Source organism: Anser cygnoides, unplaced genomic scaffold (assembly GCF_040182565.1).
Source record: "Anser cygnoides isolate HZ-2024a breed goose unplaced genomic scaffold, Taihu_goose_T2T_genome scaffold_43_1, whole genome shotgun sequence".
Lineage (NCBI taxonomy): Eukaryota > Metazoa > Chordata > Aves > Anseriformes > Anatidae > Anser > Anser cygnoides.
Window position 1 is genome coordinate 732,928 of NW_027103067.1, and position 21,329 is coordinate 754,256.

The window sequence follows — 21,329 nt, forward strand, 5'->3', positions numbered from 1 at the left end:
CCCCCCCCCAAAAAAAGAGCGAGACGGAGGCGGGAGGGCCCAAAAAAAACCCGATTTTATTGGAAACGGGGCCTTTCTGCCCCAAAACGGCCGCCGTGGCGTCCCTCGTCCTGCGCTCAGCTGACGAGACCTGGGGGGGGGGGGCAGGGAGGTGAGGGGGGGGGCGAGGGGGGGGGCAGGCCCCGTACCCCCCCCCCCCCCCCCCGGCCCCCCCCGGTGCTCACCCAGGTAATCGTCCATGAGCGAGCCGATGGCGAACTGCGAGCGGGGAGAAGGAGCCTGAGCCCTGCTGGGCCATACTGGGACCCGCTGGGCCGTACTGGGACCCCAATGGGATCCCACTGGGCCGTACTGGGACCCACTGGGCCGTACTGGGACCACACTGGGATCCCACTGGGCCATACTGGGACCCACTGGGCCGTACTGGGACCACACTGGGACCCCACTGGGCCGTACTGGGACCCCACTGGGCCGTACTGGGACCCCAATAGGACCCCACTGGGCCATAACGGGATCCCACTGGGTCATACTGGGACCACACTGGGATCCTACTGGGCCATACTAGGGTCCCAATAGGATCTCCCTGGGCCATACTGGGACCTGCTGGGCCATACTGGGCCACACTGGGACCCCACTGGGTCATACTGTGCTGTGCTGGGACCCCACTGGGACCCCTCTGGGACCTCACTGGGCTGCACTGGGGCCATACTGGGACCCTGCTGGGCCATACTGGGCTGGACTGGGGCCACAGTAGAACCTTACTGGGACTGCACTGGGGCCGCACTGGGGACCCTGCTGGGCCATATAGGGCTGCTCTGGGACCCCACTGGGCCATACTGGGACCCCTCTGGGGCCATACTGGGACTCCACTGGGCTGCATTGGGCCATACTGGGGTCATACAGGGCTGCCCTGGGACCCCACGGGGCCATACTGGGACTCCACTGGGCCATACAGGGCTGTACTGGGGCCATCCTGGAACCCTCCTGTGATCCCACTGGGCCATACTGGGCTGTACTGGAGCCATACCAGAACCCCACTGGGATATACCGAGCCGTTCTGAAGGCATACTGGAACCCTACGGGGACCATACTGGCCTGTACTGGGACCCCAGCAGCCCATAGTGGTCCGTACTGGCCCATAGTGGTCCGTATTGGCCCACACTGGCATGTACTGGCCCATAGTGGTCCATACTGGTCCATTGGTCCATAGTGGTCCATACTGGTCCATAGTGGTCCACACTGGCCTATAGTGGTCCATACTGGCCCATAGTGGTCTGTACCGGCCTGTAGTGGTCTGTACTGGCCCGTAGTAGTCTGTACTGGCCTATATTAATCTATATTGGCCCATACTGGTCTATACTGGCCCATACTGGTCTGTACTGGCGCCCCACTCACGATGTCGTTCTTGTCGACGCGCGTGCCCACGATCTTCAGGCGGATCTCGTCGTCCTGCTGGATGACGATGTCCTGGGGGGAGGGGGGGCAGGGGGGTCACGTGGGTCCCGGGGTGCCCCCCCCCCGTGTCCCCCCCCTCCCCCCCGTGACCCCCCCCCCCTCCCCCCCGTGACCCCCCGCACCTCGTCCACGGTCTTGTAGCAGGGGGTTGGAGTTGGGGTCAAACTCCATCTCCGAGGGGATTGACTGGGGGGGGGGACAGAATGACCCCCCCCCCGGCCCCCCCCCCCGAGGTCACCTCCCCCCCGTGACCCCCCCCGAGGTCACCTCCCCCCGTGACCCCCCCCAAGGTCACCTCCCCCCCCGTGACCCCCCCCAAGGTCACCTCCCCCGTGACCCCCCCCAAGGTCACCTCCCCCCGTGACCCCCCCCGTCACCCCCCCCATCCACCCGTCCCCCCCCCCCCGTGTCCCCCCCCACACCTGCCCCCCCATCTCCCTGTGTCCCCCCCTCCCCCAGCGCCCCCCCCGGTGTCCCCCCCCCGTGTCACCCCCCCCCGTGTCCCCCCGTCCCCATGCCCCCCCCGTTCCCATCCCCCAGACCCCCCCCGCCCCCCCCGGTGTCCCCCCCCCATACCCCCCTCCCCACGGTGCCCCCCTTTGTGTCCCCCCCTTGTCCCTTGTCCTCTGTCCCCCCCACCCCTGTGGCCCCCCCCGCCCCCCCAGTCACCCCCTGCTGTTTCCCCCCCCATGGTGCCCCCCCCCCCCCGTGCCCATCCCCCGGCCCGTCCCCCCCGCGCCCCCCGTACGTGGCGGGAGATGAAGCAGGACATGGGCCCGATCTCGGTGAAGAGCCCGACCTGCGGCATGCCCACGATGACGTCACCACCCCCGTGATGACGTCACCACCCCCGTGATGACGTCGCCACCCCCAATGACATCACCGCCCCCCATGACGTCACCGCCTCCCCTATGACAGCACCTTGTTGACCTGCGTCACCACGGCGTCCACCACAGCGACCTCATCCCCCCCCCCCAACGACCCCATCCCCACCCCAACAACGACACCACTGCCTCGCGATGACGTCACCGCCCCTCAGTGATGACGTCACCCTCCCCCGACGACGTCACACCCCCGATGACGTCACCTTGATGACCTGGGTGACGATGGCGTCCCCCGTAATGACCTCATCCCCACCCCAACGGCCACATCCCTGCCCCAACGACCCCATCCCCAGCCCAATAACGACCTCGGAAGCCCCTGATGATGTCACCACCCCCTGATGACGTCACACCCCCTGCGATGACGTCACCTTGTTGACCTGCGTCACCACGGCGTCCCCCGTAATGATGACAACCCCTCCCCAACGACCCCATCCCCACCCCAACAATGACACCACTGCCTCCCGATGACGTCACCGCCTCAGTGATGACGTCACCCTCCCCTGATGACGTCACTCTCCCCGATGATGTCACACCCCCCAATGACGTCACCTTGATGACCTGGGTGACAACGGCATCCCCCGTAATGACCTCACCCCCACCCCAACGGCCACATCCCTGCCCCAACGACCCCATCCCCACCCCAATAATGACCTCGGAGCCCCCTGATGATGTCACCGCCTGATGATGTCACCGCCCCTCAGTGATGATGTCACCACCTCCCTGATGACATCACCCCCTCTGTGATGACATCACCTTGTTGACCTGCATCACCACGGCATCCACCATAATGACAACAACCCCCCCCCAATGACCCCATCCCCACCCCAACAATGACACCACCGCCTCCCGATGACGTCACCGCCCCTCAGTGATGACGTCACCCTCCCCCAATGACATCACACTCCCTGTGATGACGTCACCTGGTTGACCTGTGTCACCACAGCGTCCCCCGTAATGGCCTCATCCCCACCCCAACGGCCACATCCCCAGCCCAATAACGACCTCGGAGTCTCCTGATGATGTCCCCTGATGACGTCACCTCCCTGATGATGTCACCCTCTCCCTGATGACGTCACCACCCCCCGCTGACGTCACCTTGTTGACCTGCGTCACCACGGCGTCCACCATAACGATGACAACGCCCCCCAACGACCCCATCCCCGCCCCAATGACCCCATCCCCACCCCAATAACGACGCCACCGCCTCCTGATGACGTCACCGCCCCTGATGACGTCACACCCCCCCGCGATGACGTCACCTTGTTGACCTGCGTCACCACGGCGCCCACCACAGTGACCACACCCCCACTCCGATGACCACGTCCCCGCCCCAACGACCCCATCCCCACCCCAAGAATGACCTCGCAGGCCCCTGATGACGTCACCTTCCCCTGACGACATCACCCTTCCCCTGATGATGTCACGCTCCCTGATGACGTCACCTTGTTGACCTGGGTGACGATGGCGCCCCCCATAATGACGACAAGCCCCCCGATGACCCCATCCCCACCCCAACAATGACACCACTGCCTCCCGATGATGTCACCGCCCCTCAGTGATGATGTCACTCTCTCCCTGACGACGTCACCCTCCCCGATGATGTCACACCCCCGATGATGTCACCTTGCTGACCTGGGTGACGACGGCGTCCACCATAACGATGACAACCCCCCCCAACGGCCCCATCCCCACCCCCGATAACGACACCACCGCTTCCCAATGACATCACCGCCCCCTGATGACGTCACCGCCCCCCGATGACGTCACCCGCCCCCGATGACGTCACCTTGTTGACCTGCGTCACCACGGCGTCCACCACCTCGCCCTTGAAGGGCCGGAAGACGATGGCCTTGTAGCGCACGGGGTAGAGCACGAAGCCGCGCCCCGGCTGGATGACGCCCGCCCCGATGTTGTCGATCGTCGTCACCGCGATCACGAAGCCGTGCCTGGGGGGGGGGGGGGGACACCGGGGGGTGGGGGGACATGGGGACACCGGGGGGCGCTGGGACACCGGGGGCACTGGGACACCGCCCTGGGGGGACACGGGGACGCCAGGGGGTGATGGGGGAACACTGGGGGGGGGGGACGTGGGGACACCGGGGGGTGGAAACACCGGGGGGACGTGGGGACACCGGGGGGGGCACCAGGGGGTACAGGGACACGGGGGGGCATCGGGGGGGTGTGGGGGCACCGGGTGGGGCAGGAACACTGCCCCGGGGGCACCAGGGGGACATGGGGACACCAGGGGGTGATGGGGGGTCACTGGGGGGGGACATGGGGACATTGGGACCGGGGGGGGACACAGGGACACCGGGGGGCACTGGGACACTGCCCCGGGGGGACAATGGGGGACGTGGAAGGGGTACAGGGACACGGGGACACCAGGGGGTGACACGGGACATTGGGGGGGGGGACATGGGGACACCGGGGGCGTGGGGACACGGGGGGGCCCGGGGGGGGGCCACGCACTTGCCGGTGCAGGTGCCCTCCACCTCGGTGAAGAGTTTCTGCTTGACGGTGTTGAGCAGGTTGGGCCCGAAGTACCGGGGGTGCAGCAGGATCCTCGTGCTCCAGGGAGATCTGGGGGGGAACGGGGAGGTTGGGGGGCACCGGGACCCCACCGGGAGCCTCCCGGACCCCCCGGACCCCCTCCCGATGCCCCCCAGAAGCCTCCCGGTGCCCCCAGACCACCTCCGGTACCCCCCGTACACCCTCCGGTGACCCCCAGAACCCCCCGGTGCCCCCCGTACACCCTCCGGTGCCCCCATGACCCCTCCCATACCCCTCCGGTGCCCCCAAAGCCCCCCGGTGCCCCCCCGAGGGTCCCGGTGCCCTCCAGACCCCCCCAGTGCCCCCCGTACCCCCCGGTGCCACCATGACCCCTCCCGTACCCCTCCGTACCCCCCGGTGCCCCCCAGAACCCCTCCGGTGCCCCCAAAGCCCCCTCCGAGGGTCCCGGTACCCCCCGAACCCCTCCGGTGCCCCTCAGAACCCTCCCCGCGCCCCCGGGCCCCTCACAGAGCCCCCATGACCCTGCCGGTGCCCCCGGGACCCTCCCGGTGCCCCCCGTAGCCCGTCCGGTGCCCCCCGGGACCTCTCCGGTAACCCCGGGACCCTGCCGGTGACCCCAGGACCCTTCCCGTACCCCCTCCGGTGCCTCCGTGACCCTTACAGATCCCCCCGCCCGTCCCGGTGCCCCCCGTGACCCCTCCGGTGCACCCCGTAGCCCTTCCGGTTCATCCCGTGCCCCTTCCGGTCCGCCCCGTAGCCCTTCCGATCCCCCCCGCGCCCCTTCCGGTGCCCCCCCGCCCCCCGGTGCCGGGCTCCGCCGCTCACGTGATAGAACATCTTCCCGCCGCCGCCGCCGCCGCCGCCGCCGCCAAACCGGAAGCGCGACGCCCGCCCCGCCCACCCCGCCCGGCTCTGATTGGCCCGGAGCCCGCCCCGCTCGGCTCCGATTGGTCGGCGCCCGCCGCTAGCCCCGCCTTCTACGGCGTGGAGGGGGAGTGCGCATGCGCGGCGCTGCCCGGGCGGCGGGGCGGGGCCAGCGGGCGGGAGGCGCGCGGTGATTGGGCGGCCGGGCGTGATTGACGGGGGGAGGGCGGGACGGAGGCGGAGCCCCCCGGGGAGCACCGGGCCCCCCCCAGGCCCCCCCCCAGCCTCAGCGGGACCCCCCCGGGCTCACGGGGACCCCCGGGACCCACCCCAGGGCCCCATCAAACCCCCCGGGACCCCCCGGGCAGCACCGAGGCCTCCCCGCCTCACCGGGGACCCCCCCGGGCTCAGCCGGGACCCCTCCCGAGCTCACGGGGACCCCCGGACCCCATTAAACCCCCCCGGGACCCCTCCGGGCACCACCGGGACCCCTTTACTGGGACGGGGACGGCCCCGGGGACACCGGGGGACAGACGGGGGGGGGGGACACTGGGGAACACTGGGAGACACTGGTGGACACTGGGGGACACCGGGGGACACCAGGGTGACGGCTCCTGGGTGCCACCGGGCGCCCTTGGGTGACACCGGGTGACACCGGGTGATGGGAGGTGGCACTGGGTGACCTTAGGTGACCCCGGGTGCCACTGGGTGACCTTAGGTGACCCCGGGTGTCATTAGGTGGCACCAGGTGACACCGGGCACCCTTGGGTGACACCGGGTGCCGTTAGGTGCCACTGGGTGCCACTGGGTGCCGTTAGGTGACACCGGGCGGCTCCGCGTGCCCTTAGGCACCTGCCACCGGGCGCCCTTGGGTGGCACTGGGTGACACCGGGCGGTGAGAGGTGGCACTGGGTGGCACTGGGACACACTGGGTGTCATTAGGTGACGCTGGGTGACACCGGGTGCCACTGGATGACCTTAGGTGACACCGGGTGTCATTAGGTGGCACCGGGTGACACCGGGCACCCTTGGGTGACTCCGGGTGATGAGAGGTGGCGCTGGGTGACACCGGGTGACACCGGGCAGCTCCGCGTGCCCTTAGGTCACTGCCACCGGGCACCCTTGGGTGGCACCGGGTGCCCTTAGGTGACATCTGGGTGCCCTTAGGTGCCACCGGGTGCCACCTGGAGCCCTTTGGGTGCCCCCAGGAGCCACTTGGGGGCCATTTGGGTGCCCCCAGCCCCGCCCCCCCCCCTTTGGGTGCCCCCACCCCCGAGGGGCTCAGAGCCGGGACCCGTCCCCGTACGGACCCCACAGACGGAGGCGGAATGCTCAGATCATTTATGGGCTCGTTTTATGGGATTATCGGGTTCTTGTACGGGATTATCGGGTCGTTGTACGGGATTATCGGGTTTTGTACGGGATTATCGGGTCGTTGTACGGGATTATCGGGTTCTTGTACGGGATTATCGGGTTTTGTATGGGATTATCGGGTTCTTGTATGGGATTATCGGGTTTTGTACAGGATTATCGGGTTCTTGTATGGGATTATCGGGTTTCGTATGGGATTATCGGGTCGTTGTACAGGATTATCGGGTTCTTGTATGGGATTATCGGGTTTTTTATGGGAGTATCGGGTTTCGTACGGGATTATTGGGTCGTTGTATGGGATTATCGGGTTTTGTACGGGATTATCAGGTCGTGGTGTGGGATTATCGCGTTTTGTACGGGATTATTTGGTTCTTGTACGGGATTATCGGGTCGTTGCATGGGATTATTGGTTTTTTAATGGGATTACCGGGTTTTGTATGGGATTATGGGGTCACCAGGCACAATCACACAGGCAAGTGTTACAGGCAGCACGGTGCTGTGCGCTCAGCCCCGAAGGGACGTTTGGGTGCCCCCAGCCCCCCCCCCCCCCCCGACCCCTTTGGGTGCCCCCCTGGGTGCGGAACCTCCCTGCCAGCGCCCCCAGGGTGCCCACGTTGTGGTGCAGCACCTTTGGGTGCCCCCAGACCCCCCACAAACCCCCTTTGGGTGCCCCCAGCCCACCCTTAGCCCCCCTATAGCTGCCCCCAGACCCCCTTTAGGTACTCCCAGCCCCCCAGACCCCTTTGGGTGCCCCCCTAGGTCTGGAACCTCCCCACCAGCACCCATGGGTGCCCCCAGAACCCCTTTAGCCCCCCCAAAGCTGCCCCCTGACCCCTCCAAGACCCCTTTGGGTGCCCCCTAGGTCCGGAACCTCCCCGCCAGCACCCCCAGGGTGCCAACGTTGCGGTGCAGCCCCCTTTGGGAGCCCCCAGACCCCCTTTAGCCCCCATAGCTGCCCCCCTGACCCCTCCCAGCCCCCCAGCCCCCCCAAATCCCCCCCTAGGTGCGGAACCTCCCACCAGCACCCCCAGGGTGCTGACGTTGCGGTGCAGCACACATGTGCAGCACCCTTGGGTGCCCCCAGACCCCCTTTAGTCCCCCTACAGCTGCCCCCAAACCCCCTTTAGGTACTCCCAGCCCCCCGGCCCCCTTTGGGTGCCCCCTAGGCCCGGAACCTCCCTGCCAGCACCCTTGGGTGTCCCCAGACCCCTTTAGCCCCCCCATAGCTACCCCTTGACCCCTCCCCCAACCCCCCCCAAATCCCCCTAGGTGCGGAACCTCCCGGCCAGCACCCCCAGGGTGCCGACGTTGCGGTGCAGCACCCATGGGTGCCCCCAGACCCCCCTTAGTCCCCCTATAGCTGCCCCCAAACCCCCTTTAGGTACTCCCAGCCCCCCCGGCCCCCTTTGGGTGCCCCCCTAGGCCCGGAACCTCCCCGCCAGCACCCTTGGGTGTCCCCAGACCCCCTTTAGCCCCCATAGCTGCCCCTTGACCCCCCCCCAACCCCCCCAAGACCCCTTTGGGTGCCCCCTAGGTGCGGAACCTCCCCGCCAGCACCCCCAGGGTGCTGACGTTGCGGTGCAGCACCCTTGGGTGCCCCCAGACCCCCCAAACCCCCTTTGGGTGCCCCCAGACCCCCCCAAAAACCCCTTTGGCTGCCCCCTGACCCCCCCCAACCCCCCAGCCCCCTTTGGGTGCCCCCTAGGTGCGGAACCTCCCCGCCAGCACCCCCAGGGTGCCGATGTTGTGGTGCAGCACCCTTGGGTGCCCCCAGACCCCCCCCAACCCCCCCAAGACCCCTTTGGGTGCCCCCTAGGTGCGGAACCTCCCCGCCAGCACCCCCAGGGTGCCGACGTTGCGGTGCAGCACGCTGTGCACGGCGGCCAAGCACCCGCCGGGATCCCCCTCGGGTGCCGGCGGCTCCCTGCCCGTAACGCCCCCGGCCCGGCGCGGCGGCTGCCGGGCTTGGAGGCCGCCGGGCCCCCCTGCCGTTCGGGGGGCCCCCCTGCTCCCGCAGGTACCCCCAGAGGCTGAGCAGCAGCAGCCGCACCTCGAAGGGCGCCAGGCGGGGGAAGAGCTCCTGCGCCTTGCCCAGCACGGGCGGCAGCAGCGCGCCCTCGGCCAGGCAGCCCACCAGGGCGCACGAGGCCCGCAGGTGCCAGGGCGAGGCGGCGGCGGCGGCGGCCCGGCACCCGTCCCAGTGGGCCACCAGCGTGGCCAGCAGCCCCCTGAGCAGCGGCCAGCAGCGGGCCAAGGCCGCCGGGCGCCCGGCGGCCGCCACGCGCAGCAGCGGGAAGAGCAGCGGGTGCTGGCGGAAGCGCCGCAGGACGCCCAGGTCCCGCTCCAGGGTGGTGCCGCGGGCCAGCTCCTCCTGGGGGCCACCCCGGCTCGCCCCCGCACGCCGCCGCCCAGGGGCAGACGGCCTCCACCAGCGCCGCCGCCACGGCGTGGGCGGCTTCGGGGCCGACGGCGTTGGGCGCCGCGGGGTCGGCGGCGCGGCAGCAGCGCAGCAGGAGGCCGAGGAAGGCGTGGGCGTTGCGGGCGACCTCGTGCCGGGGGTGCCGGGGGGCGCCGGGGGGGCTTGAGCCCCGCGCCGATGACGCCGGCGTGGAAGACGGAGCAGACGCCGCCGGGGAAGTCGACGGCGGCGGCGAAGCGCCGGTTGGTGTCCAGCAGCGAGGCGGCGGCGGCGGGGACGACGGCGGGGACGGCGGCGGCGACATCGGGGACGTCCTCGGGCGTCCCCGTGGGGGTGCGCCCCCGAAAAGCTCGGCGTTGCCCCCCGCAGCGCTCCCTCCACCAGCAGCTGCAGCGCCGCGCGGGCGGCCGCCGGCCCCGTGCCGCAGAGCTTCTCCAGCAGCCGGGCGCCGTGGGCCAGCGCCGAGGCCGGGCTGGTGGCCGCGGCGTCGTCGGCGTCGTCCTCGTCACCGTCGGCGGCGTCGCGCGTCGCGGGCGTCGGCGTCGCAGCAGGAGGAAGAAGTGGTGCACGGCGGCGCGCAGCACGGCGTGGAGCTGAGCGGGCGCAGGCCGCGGGGCGCGGGCAGGGCGCAGAGCAGCAGGGCGGCCGCCCCCGCGGCGGCGGCGTCGGGGTGCAGCAGGAGCTGGGCCAGCTCCGGGAGGTGCCGGGCTAGCGAAAGGCCCAGCTGGCAGCCCAGGGGGTCCTCCGGGGGCGGGGACCCCCCGAACCGCCGCCGCCGCCGCCGACCACCAGCGCCAGGTTGCGGAGGAGCCGGGCGAGCTGCGGCGGGGGCAAGGCGCCGGCGTGGATCTGGCGGACGCAGGCGGCGGCGGCGGCGGCGGGGACGTCGGCCAGGCTGGCGGCCAGCACGGCGTGGAGCTGGGCGGCCAGGGCGAGCTGCTCGGGGCCCTTGGCCAGCGCCAGGAGGTGGAAGAGGGCGTCGGGGGCGCCGTGGGGGCGGCGTAGACGGCCAGGAGCCCCAGCAGCTGGTGCAGCCAGAGGCAGCGCTTGCGCTCCAGCCGCAGCGCCTCGAGGCACAGCTCCCGCACGTGGCCCCGCAGCGCCTCCAGGAAGGGGACGGGGCGCGGGGCGGCGGCGGCGGCGGAGGCGTCCGCTCCCCCGACGCCGGGGCCGGGCCCCCCGGCCGTGCACCAGCTTCTGCAGGTGGAGCAGGAGGAGGGCGACCAGGCGCTCGCAGGCCTCGCGCACCCCCTCGGGGAGCGGCGGCGGGGCACCGGCGGCGGCGGCCGGCTGGGGGGCGGCGCGGCGGTGTCGAGGAGGAAGCGCAGCGTGCGGGGGCGCCGGCCGAGGTCTGGCAGACCAGGCGCACCAGGACCCCCGCCAGCCCCTCCAGGTCGTCGCGGGGCAGCGGGGCGAAGCGCTGGTGGAGCTGGGCCAGCACGGGGGGGGTGAGCGAGTCCACCAGCTCGGCCGAGACGGCGCCCAGCAGCGGGGGGAGAGCAGGGCCAGCTGCAGCAGGAAGGCCACGGCCCCCGCGGCTGCCCCGGCGCCAGGCTGGCGTGGAAGAGCCGCAGCAGCTCCTGGCGGATGCTGGCGCCGTGGCGCGAGGCCAGGTGGCCCAGGATGCCCACCACCGAGGCCAGCTTGGGGCCCGCTTGTCCCCGCCGGGGGCCGGGGGCCGGGGGCGAGCGCCGCCAAGCCGCCCCCGCCGCCGCCCCCAGCCCCTCGCCGTGGGCGCAGAAGTCCTTGAGGCCGCAGGAGAGCACGCGGCTGATGATGGTGCCGGGGAAGGAGCCGCCGACGTGCGCCACCACCCAGTCGAAGTGGGGCGAGTGCTGCACCGAGGTGTCGAGCAGCGCGTCCACGCAGGCGTCCGGGCACGAGCCGATGAGGGCGGCCAGGCACTGGGCGTAGATCTCCATCAGCGTCCGCGTGGCCTCGCACGCCATCCACAGCTGCAGCAGCTCGTTGAGCCCCCGCGCCCCGTGCCGCCCCGCGTACTTGCTGCTCAGCTGCCCCAGCAGCTCCACCGCCCACGCCGCCACCGCCGGCGCCCAGGCCGCCGGCTTGGCCCGCACGAAGGCGGCCAGCACCCGCCGCGCCTCCCGCACCACCTCGGCCAGGGCCCCCGGCGGGGCGGCGGGAGGCGGGCCGGGGGCGCCGGGACCCCCGCCGGCCGCCCCGGGGCCGGGGGCCTCGCGCTGGCGGAGGTGGGCGCAGACCTGCTGGTCGAAGACGCCGGCCAGGTGGTGCAGGACGGCGTGGCGGGCCGGGGGCAGGCGGCGCAGCAGGCGCAGGGCGCAGCGGGCGTGCTCCGGGGGGCAGCGGGGTGCCCTGCGCCGGGTCCGAGCCGCTGAGGAAGGCCTTCACCTCCTGGGCCAGCTCCTGGGGGCTGGGGGGGGGGCACGAAGAAAGAAACGGGGTTAGAGGGGATAAAATGGGGAGGGGGCGAAGGGGCGATGGGTTTCAGCTCCTGGGACTGATCCTGGGGGCTGGGGGGGGGGGCATGAAGAGGGGGTAAATTGGGTTGGGGGGGGGTTAAAGTGGGGGGGGGCAAAGGGTTAATGGGTTTCGGTTCCTGGGGCTGCTCCTGGGGGCTGGGGGGGAGAAAAGGGGGAAAACGGGGTTAGAGGGGGGTAAAATGGGGAGGGGCGAAGGGGCGATGGGTTTCAGCTCCCTGGGGCTGATCCTGGGGGCTGGGGGGCAGCATGAGGGGGGGAAATTGGGTTGGGGGGGGGATAAAGGGTTAATGGGGGTTAAAGTATGGGGGGAGGCTAAAGGGTTAATTGGGGGGTATAAAATGGAGGGGGGGACAAAGGGTTGATGGGCTTCAGCTCCTGGGGACTGGGGGGGGCACAAAAAGGGGGAAATGGGGTTAGTGGGGGGGGTAAAATGGGGAGGGGGCAAAGGGTCGATGGGTTCGGCTCCTGGGGCTGTTCCTGGGGGCTGGGGGGGGGAGAAAAGGGGGGAAATTAGGATAATGGGGGTTAAAGTATGGGGGGGTAAAGTATGGGGTTAATATGGGGTGTGGGGGGCAAAGGGTTGATGGGCTTCACCTCCTGGGGCAGCTCCTGGGGGCTGGGGGGGCACGAAAAGAGGGAAATGGGGTTGGGGGGGGGGTAAAATGCGGAGGGGGCAAAGGGTCGATGGCTTCGGCTCCTGGGGCTGCTCCTGGGGGCTGGGGGGGGAGAAAAGGGGGGAAATTGGGATAATGGGGGGTAAAGGGTTAATGGGGGGGGTAAAATGGGGAGGGGGCAAAGGGGTCGATGGCTTCCAGCTCCTGGGGGCTGGGGGGGGCACAAAGAGGGGGAAATGGGGTTAGTGGGGGGGGTAAAATGGGGGAGGGGGCAAAGGGTCGATGGCTTCAGCTCCTGGGGCTGCTCCTGGGGGCTGGGGGGCATAAAAAGGGGGAAATGGGGTTAAGGGGGGGGATAAAGGGTTAATGGGGGTTAAAGTATGGGGGGAGGATAAAGGGTTAATTGGGGGGTATAAAATGGAGGGGGGGACAAAGGGTCGATGGGCTTCAGCTCCTGGGGACTGGGGGCACAAAGAGAGAGAAATCGGGCTGGGGGGGGGTTGAAATGGGGGATAAAGGGTTAATGGGGGCATTAATGGGGGGTATCAAATGGGGCAAAAAAAGGGGGGAAATGGGGTTAATGGGGGGCATTAATTGGGGGGGGAAAGGGTTAATGGGCTTCGCCTCCTGGGGCAGCTCCTGGGGGCTGGGGGGGGGGGCATAAAAAGGGGGGTAAAGGGTTAATGGGGGATAAATGGGGGTAAAGGGGGGAAATAAATGGGGGGTAAAGGGGGGGAAATAAATGGGGGGGTAAAGGGGGGAAATAAATGGGGGGGTAAATGGGGGGGGAAATAAATGGGGGGGTAAAGGGGGAGGGATTGGGGGGGTTAATGGGGGTAATTAAGGGGGGAGAAGAGGGGTAAGGGGGGCAAAGGGGGGGGGTGAGGGGGGTAAGGGGAGATAAAGGGGGGGTGGGGGGGTAAATGGGGGGTAAATGGGGGGGGTGTAAAGGGCAGGGGAGAAGGGGGGTGATGGGGGGGCAATGGGGGGGCAGAAAGGGGAAAAGGGGGGCTGATAAAGGGGGGGATAAAAGGGGGGGAGAATGGGGGTGATAAAGGGGGAGGGGCTAACGATGGGGGGGGGCTCCAAAGGGGGCGGGAGGGTCCCGAGAGGGCCCGGGGGGGCCCTGAGGGGCTCGGGGGGGGTCTTGGGGGACCCGATCTTTGAGGAGGGGTCCCGGGGGTCCCGGGGTTTTCGGGGGGTCTGGGGGGGTCCCGGGGTCCCGAGGGGGGCCTGGGGGTCCCGGGGGTGGTCTTGGGGGATGCGGGGGGGTTCCCAGTTTTTTGGGGGGGATCCCGGGGAGGTCCCGGGGTTCCGGGGTCCCTGGGGTCTCTGGGGACCCGGGGAGGCTCGGGGGGGGGCCCCGGGGGGTCCCAGGTTTTTTGGGGGATCCCGGGGGTCCCGAGAGGGTCTCTGGGAACCCGGGGAGACTCGGGGGGTCCGGGGGGGGTCCCGGTTTTTTGGGGGGGGTCCCGAGGTTTCGGGGGGTCTCGGGGGTCTCTGGGGACGCCGGGAGTCTTGGGGGGGTCCCGGGTTTTGGGGGGCCCCGGGGGGTCCCGGGGTTTCCGGGGGTCCCGGTGCCCGCCGGTACCTGAGGGGCGGCCGGGGGCTGGCGGCGCCCGGGGGTCGCAGAGCGCCGACATGGCGGGGCCGGAGCGGGGCTGCCCGCGGGGCGCATGCGCGGGGCGACACCGCCCCCCCCCCCTCCGCCCCGGAAGGGAGCTTTCGGTGTCACCGCCAAAAGCTTCCCCCCGGGAACATAAACATCAAACCGGTTTTAAAAAAAAAAAAAAAGGGAAAATAAAAGGCCCAAAACCAGCAAACCCACCCCCAAAACAGAAAAAGAAAACCATCCCCAAAACAGCAAAAAAATAAACAAAAACATAAAAAACGGAAAAAAGCAAAAAAAACCCACAAAAACAGCAAAAACCACCCCCAAAACAGAAAAAGAAAACCATCCCCAAAACAGCAAAAAAAATAAACAAAAACATAAAAAACGCAAAAAGCAAACCACAAAAACAGCAAAAAACACCCCCAAAACAGCCCCCGCCCAAAAAACACACACCCCTCAAAGTAGACCCCAATAGAATAGACATCCTCCCCAAAAAAACAGCCCCCTAAGAAAAACTCATACCCCCAAAACATACAGAGACACCTCAAAAAAAAAAAAAAATCCCAAGAAAACACCCCCCAAAAATAGGCTCCCAAAACAAGCTCACACACACCCCCAAAAAACACACACCAAGACAAAAGCTGAAGAAAACAAAGCCCTCCCTGAAAAACACAACCCCCAGAAAAACAGCCCTCCTCCCCAAAAAAATAGCTGTCCCCAAAAAAGCCCCCACCCCCTCCAAAAAAAAAAAAAAAAACCACCAGAAAATACAAGAAAAAGAAAAAAACACGCACACCAAAACAACAGCTCCCCCCCCCCCCAAAAAAAAACACACCCAAAAGCAGACCCCACAAAATAAACACATCCCCCTCCTAAAACAGCCCCACAAAAACACACACCAAAACAAAAACACCACAGGCCTCCCCCCCAAATAAATAGATAGATAAATAAATAAATACCCCCCCCCCCCCCAAAATTTAGGCAAATTACCTTTGGGGTAATTTGGGCTTATTTGGGGCCTTTTGTGGCCGTTTCTGGCCATTTGGAGCCGTTCGAGGCCATTTAGGTCCATTTGTGCCGGTTTTGGGCCATTTTTGTCCCTTTGGGACATTTTGGGGCCGTTTGGGGCGATTTCAGGTAATTTGGGCCTATTTGGGGCCTTTTGTGCCCGTTTGGGGCCATTTGGAGCTGTTTGGGGACATTTAGGTGTATTTGTGTGTGTTTGGGTACATTTTGGGCCGTTTTGGTCTGTTCGGGGCAATTTGGCGCCGTTTGGGGCAATTCAGGGCACTTTGGGCCCATTTGGCTCCTTTTGGGGCCGTTTGGGGCCGTTTTGGTCCATCTGGGTCCATTTAGCCCCGGAACCCCCGGCCCGCGGTCACCGTTCGCGGCCGGTTGCTTTTCCCGCGATGCCAAGGCGCTTCCGGCGTCCGCCTTAACCCCACCCCTTTCTTTCGGAAGGCGGTGCCGCTCGATTTCCATTGGACGGCGCCGCGAGGCGCCGGCGCTGATTGGCCGAGGGGCGGTGCGCGCGCGCGGCGGCCGCTCTATAAAAGCCGCGGCGCGGGGGCTCGGCGGCCATTTTGTGAGCGAGGTGGGCGCGGGTTGGGGCCTCCGTGCGGGGTGTGGGGAGCCGGGGTTTGTGGGGCCGGGGGGAGGCTGTGGGGCACGGGGCGGGATTTATGGGGTCGAGGGCTGGGTTTTTGGGGTGGAAAACGGCGGTTTTGGGGCCGGGGGAGGGGTTGGGGCCTCCAGTTCTTGGCAGGCCCGGGCGGCTCCGTGCCCGGCCCTGTGATGTTCGGAGGCAGAGCAGCGCCCGGCGCGAAGTCTTCGGTGCCTGCGGCCGCCTCCGCCGGTCCTACCCTCACGTGCCGGGACAGGGGCTCCCGCTGCCCCCAGCTGAAGCCCCGAAGCCCCGCGGCCGCCGTCTCACGGCCGTTGTTTCTCCACAGGACCCGCTGCAGGAGCCTGAGGGGAGGCCGAGCCCCGGAGGAAGCGGAGCGGGACCCGGAGCAGCCGGCCCCGTGGGGCTAAGCGGGGGTCTGGCCCTATGGGGCAGCCGGCCCTATAAGTACAAGGCACACACACACCGCGCCGTGGGCAGCCCGGCCCCACAGCACAACGGGGAAACCCCATGTGAAGGCCTCCCAGCCCCACAGCGCCATGTGGAGGCCTTGCTGTATGGGGAGCCCGGCCCCGTAGGGTGATGTGGGGCTGCCCCATAAGGGCACCGAGTCCCCTAGGGTGATGTGGGGCTGCTCCAGAAGGGCACCCAGCCCCGTACGATGATGTGGAGTCACCCAATAAGGGTGCCCAGACCAACAGGGAGATGTGGGGGCACCCCATAAGGGCACCCAGCCCCATAGAATGATTCGGGGCTGCCCCATAAGGGTGCCCAGCCCCATAGGATGATGTGGAGCTGCCCCATATCAGCACCCAGCCCCACAGGGTGATGCTCAGCCCCACAGCAGGGTGCTGAGACTCCTGGGAGGCTGCTCAGAACCCTGTGGTGAGGGCCCCAGCCCCATAATAGGGCACAAGGCCCCCTGGTGGGGGTCCTGCCCCACAGATGAGTTCCCAGCCCCATAGGAGGGTGCCCAGCCCCACAGCACACCCCCCCCCCAACCTCCCCAACCCCACAGCAGGGTTCCCAGCCCTATAACCCCCCACCTGCCCCATAGCAGGTGTCAGCCCCACAGCGCCCCATGACCCCACTGTGGCCCCCCCCAAAGCCGCCACCCAGCCTCTGGCCCGCGTGGTCCTCCAGGGCCGCTTTCCCCTCCCGCTCTATGGTTTCCCCCATCTCTATGGTTCCACCAGACCTCGATGGTTCCGAGCCCTCCTCTCTATGGTTTCGGGTCCTCTCTATGATCCTCCAGCCCCTCTCGATGGTCCTCCAGAACCTCTCTATGGTTCCGGGCCCTCCCTCTGGTCCTCCAGCCCCTCTCTATGGTTCCCAGCCCTCCTCTCTATGGTTCCGGCTCCTCTCTATGATCCCGGGGCCGCCCCCTCCCGCCGCCACCATGGAGGCCGCTCGGCAGTGGGCGCGGGCGCTGCTCCGGGGCTCGGTGCCGGTGGCGCTGGGGCTGCTGCTGTGGGTCGCGGTGGCGGCGGGCGAGGACCGGCGCCGGGAGGCCCTGAAGGTGAGGGGGAGGGGGGCGGAAGCCGGAAGCCGGGTACGGGGGGGGGCGGAACCGGGCACCGGAGGGGCCGGAACCGAGCCGTGCCCGCCGTGCCCCCGCCAGGCCCCTGCCCGAGGTGAGCCCGGAGCTGCTGCAGCACCGGCGCCGCCTCACGGAGCTGACGCTGGCGGCGCTGCGGGAGGCGGCCGAGACGGACGAGAACGTGGCGCGGCGCCCGGTGCCCTGGCGGAAGTGAGGCCCCCGGCCGGCGGGGTAAGGGCGCGGCGTCGCTTCCGGCTTCCGCGCTTCCGGCTTCCGCGTCACTTCCGGCGAGGCCGGGATGGCGGAGGGCGGGCAGGCGGCGGGGCCCCGGGGCCCGGGCGGGTGCTGGGCCTGCCGCCTGCTGGGCGGCCTCGGGCTGATGGCGGCCGGGCTCTGGATCTACCGCGGGCCGCGGGCCTCGATGCGCCGGGGTGGCGCCCAGCATGGCCGACATCGCGCAGATCACCGCCGCCATCAGTGAGCGGGGCCGCGGGGGTTCCCGGGCCACCGGGGGCGGGGCTGAGAGGGGTTGCCGCGGCAACGGGGGCGGGGCTGCGGGGGTTGCCGAGGCAACGGGGGGCAGGTCGAGGGAGGGGCCGGGCGTTGCTGGGGCAACGGGGGCGGGGCTGCAGGGGGAAGGGGCGGGAGTTGCTGGGCAACGGGGGCGGGGCTGCAGTGGTTGCCGAGGCAATTGGGGGGCGGGGCTGAAGGGGTTGCCATAGCAACTCGAGTGCTTCCTGCTGCAGGGGGCGGGGCGTTGCCGCGGTAACGGGGGTACCCGGGGGGCGTTGCCTCGGTGATGGGCGGTGGGCGGGGCCTCACTGTGGCTCCTCCCCCGTAGGCGTGGCCGCGTGGGGCGTGGTCATCCTGGTGGACCCCGTGGGGAAGCAGCAGCGGAAGGCGCCCGACCCCGGCTGACCTCTGACCCCTGACCCCAATAAAGGCGCCTGCTGACCTCTGACCCCGGTGAAGGTGTCTGCTGACCCCTGACCTCTGACCCCAGCGGAACCGCCTGGAGACCCCCCAAGCCCCGCCCCCTTCACCAGCCCCCTCACATGGCTGGGGTCACGCGGCGGTGCTGGGAGGGGCGGGGCTGGGTCACGTGGGGGGAGGGGCGGGGCCTGGGTGCCATGGAAACCGAATGGTGGGGGATGGGCACAGGGCTGGGCGCTGTGGGGCAGGGCCATGGGGCAGGGTTATGGGGCAGGGTTATGGGGCAGGGTTATGGGGCAGGGCCATGGGGCAGGGCTATGGGGCAGGGTTATGGGGCAGGGCTATGGGGCAGGGCCATGGGGCAGGGCTATGGGGCAGGGCCATGGGGCAGGGCCATGGGGCAGGGCTATGGGGCAGGGTTATGGGGCAGGGTTATAGGGCAGGGCTATGGGGCAGGGCTATGGGGCAGGGCTATGGGGCAGCCTTATAGGGCACAACGCTGTGGGACAGGGCTATGGGGCATGGCTGTGGGGCAGGGTTATAGGGAACGGTCTTGGGGTACCACTATGGGGCAAGGCTATGTGGTAGAGCTACAGGGCAGTGCTGTGGGGTTTCGCTATGGGGCAGGGTTATAGGGCAGGGCTGTAAGTTATGGCTATGGGGCAGGGCTGTGGGGCAGTGCTACAGGGAATGGTCTTGGGGTACCACTATGGAGCAGGGCTATGGGGCAGAGCTATGGGGCCAGGCTATAGGGCAGGGCTGTGGGGCACACCTGAAGGGTACAGGTGTGGGGTCAGGCCATAGGGCGGGTCTATAGGGCGAGCCACAGGCAGGGCTATGGGGCAGGGCTATGGGGTTAGGCAACAGAAAACGCCCGTAGGGCTGGGCTTATGGGGCACAGTTATAGGGGATGGCTATGGGGCAGGGCTATGGGGCGCAGATACAGGGTACGGTTATGGGGCACGACTAAAGAGCACAGCTATGGGGCAGGGCTATAGGATAAGGCTATGGGGCATCACTAAGGGGCAGGGCTATGGGGCAGGGTTATAGGGCACAGCTATGGGGCAGGGCTATGGGGCAGGGCTATGGGGCAGGGTTATAGGGCACAGCTATGGGGCAGGGCTATAGGGCAGGGCTGTGGGGCCAGGCTATGGGGCAGACCCATGGGGCAGGGCTATGGGGCAGGGCCGTGGGGCAGACCCATGGGGCAGGTTTTTGGGAAGGTTTTATTGCCCCCGGCAGCGGGGGGGTGGGAGGGGGGCAGGAATGTTCCAAGTTTTGGGGTGGGGGGGGCTGCGGGGGGGGGCTCAGGAGCTGGAGCAGAGGTGGCGCTGCCGGGGAGCGCAGGCACGGTGGTGACATCAGCAGGGGCGGTGGTGACGTCATCGGTGGTGACGTCATCGGCGGTGATGTCATCGGCGGCGGCGACGTCATCGGTGTCCCCCACGAGGGGGGGGAAGGCGCTGTGGGATTGGGGGCTGCGGGAGGGGAGGGGGAAGATGCGGGGGGCAAACAGGAGGACCCCCCCCCCAAAAAATGGGGCCCCCGCCTCAGAAATATAAGGGACACCCCCAAAATATGGGGACCCCCAAAATCATGAGGACCCCCCCCCCCCCCAAAAAGAGGAACCCCCAAAAATGTGAAGACCCCCCCCAAAAAATAGGGAAACCCCCAAATATGGGACCCCATAAAAACGTTGGACCCCCCCCAAACTGTGAGAACACCCCCCCCCAAAATATGGGACACCCCCCCAAAATGGGACCACCCCCAAATATGGAACCCCCCTAAAAATATGGGACCCCCCCCCCCAATTATGGAACCCCTCACAAAAAAAACCTATGGGACCCCATCCGGAAAATGCCCCCACCCCCCCATACAATGGGGCCCCCCCAAATACGAGACCCCCCCCTAAAGTGGGACCCCCATAATGGGACCCCCCCGACAAATTATTGGACCCCCCCCCCCAAAATGCCCCCCAACCACCCCACGCCCCCCCCATAACAGGACCCCCCCCCCCCATTGGGACCCCCCAACCCCCCTTGCCCCCCCCTTCACCTCCAGGCTCCGCCCCCTCCGCGTCATCCTCGGCCCCTCCCCCAGCCCCGACCTCCTCGGGCCCCCCCCCCGGCGGGGGCAGCACCTGGGGGGGGGGAGGGGAGACTCTAGGGGGGGTCCCCGACACCCCCCCATCCCCCCTCCCTCCCCCCACCCCCATCTCCGCACCGGGCTCCTCCGCGTCCGCGGGGCCTGGTGAGCGCCTGCGGGGTCGGCCTGGGGGGGGGGAACGGGATGGTGACCCCCTGACCCCAAAGGTCCCCAAATGTCCCCAAATCCCTGTCCCCATCCCCCTGTGTCCCCATCCCCTTATCCCCCTGTCCCCGTCTCCCTGTCCCCCCATATCCCCCCATCCCCATATCCCCTGTCCCCCGTCCCCCCATCCCCAAATCCCCCTGTCCCCATATCCTGTCCCCTGTCCCCCTGTCCCCAAATCCCCCTGTCCCCATATCCCCGTCCCCCTGTCCCCATGTCCCCCTGTCCCCATATCCCCGTCCCCAAATCCCCGTCCCCACATCCCCCTGTCCCCATATCCCCAAATCCCCCTGTCCCCATATCCCCTGTCCCCTGTCCCCAAATCCCGTCCCCATGTCCCCATGACCCCATATCCCCAAATCCCCCTGTCCCTAAATCCCCGTCCCCATAACCCCATATCCCCCGTCCCCCTGTCCCCAAATCCCCGTCCCCAAATCCCCCTGTCCCCAAATCCCCGTCCCCATAACCCCATATCCCCTGTCCCCCGTCCCCCCATCCCCAAATCCCCCTGTCCCCATATTCCGTCCTCTGTCCCCCTGTCCCCAAATCCCCCCGTCCCCAAATCCCCCGTCCCCAAATCCCCGTCCCCAAATCCCCATCCCCATGTCCCCCTGTCCCCAAATCCCCATCCCCAAATCCCCCCATCCCCAAATCCCCGTCCCCATATTCCGTCCTCTGTCCCCCTGTCCCCAAATCCCCCGTCCCCAAATCCCTGTCCCCTTGTCCCCGT

General features: G+C 68.1%; 3 protein-coding genes, 1 long non-coding RNA gene and 1 other non-coding gene across 5 annotated transcripts; 2 read left to right on the forward strand and 3 right to left on the reverse strand.

Moving 5' to 3' along the window:
• Positions 1–36: 36 nt before the first annotated feature.
• LOC136789267 (DNA-directed RNA polymerase II subunit RPB7-like) lies at positions 37–5,702 on the reverse strand. The gene is given in 10 exon segments (XM_066989302.1): positions 37–130; positions 225–258; positions 1,396–1,467; positions 1,578–1,602; positions 1,604–1,641; positions 2,204–2,254; positions 4,126–4,285; positions 4,809–4,900; positions 4,902–4,919; positions 5,676–5,702. Coding segments are annotated over 10 exon segments (516 nt in total). The 5' UTR covers positions 5,688–5,702; the 3' UTR covers positions 37–116.
• A 3,177-nt stretch (positions 5,703–8,879) lies between these two features.
• LOC136789212 (integrator complex subunit 5-like) lies at positions 8,880–14,223 on the reverse strand. Its single transcript, XM_066989190.1, is given in 15 exon segments — positions 8,880–8,990; positions 9,040–9,456; positions 9,458–9,656; positions 9,658–9,839; positions 9,841–10,060; positions 10,214–10,505; positions 10,508–10,622; positions 10,625–10,663; positions 10,666–10,794; positions 10,797–10,840; positions 10,843–10,995; positions 10,998–11,042; positions 11,045–11,820; positions 11,822–11,903; positions 14,172–14,223. Coding segments are annotated over 15 exon segments (2,838 nt in total). The 3' UTR covers positions 8,880–8,897.
• Positions 14,224–15,940: 1,717 nt separating this feature from the next.
• Positions 15,941–16,074, forward strand: LOC136789309 (small nucleolar RNA SNORA57). Its single transcript, XR_010828150.1, has one exon. It is a non-coding gene; the product is annotated as a small nucleolar RNA SNORA57 (small nucleolar RNA).
• A 1,530-nt stretch (positions 16,075–17,604) lies between these two features.
• LOC136789270 (distal membrane-arm assembly complex protein 1-like) lies at positions 17,605–18,317 on the forward strand. Its single transcript, XM_066989306.1, is given in 3 exon segments — positions 17,605–17,782; positions 17,784–17,833; positions 18,198–18,317. Coding segments are annotated over 3 exon segments (255 nt in total). The 5' UTR covers positions 17,605–17,654; the 3' UTR covers positions 18,275–18,317.
• An 854-nt stretch (positions 18,318–19,171) lies between these two features.
• LOC136789281 (uncharacterized) lies at positions 19,172–20,582 on the reverse strand. The gene is made up of 3 exons (XR_010828121.1): positions 20,513–20,582; positions 20,345–20,429; positions 19,172–19,767 (listed from the first exon to the last, which is right to left on the reverse strand). It is a non-coding gene; the product is annotated as an uncharacterized lncRNA (long non-coding RNA).
• Positions 20,583–21,329: the final 747 nt, after the last annotated feature.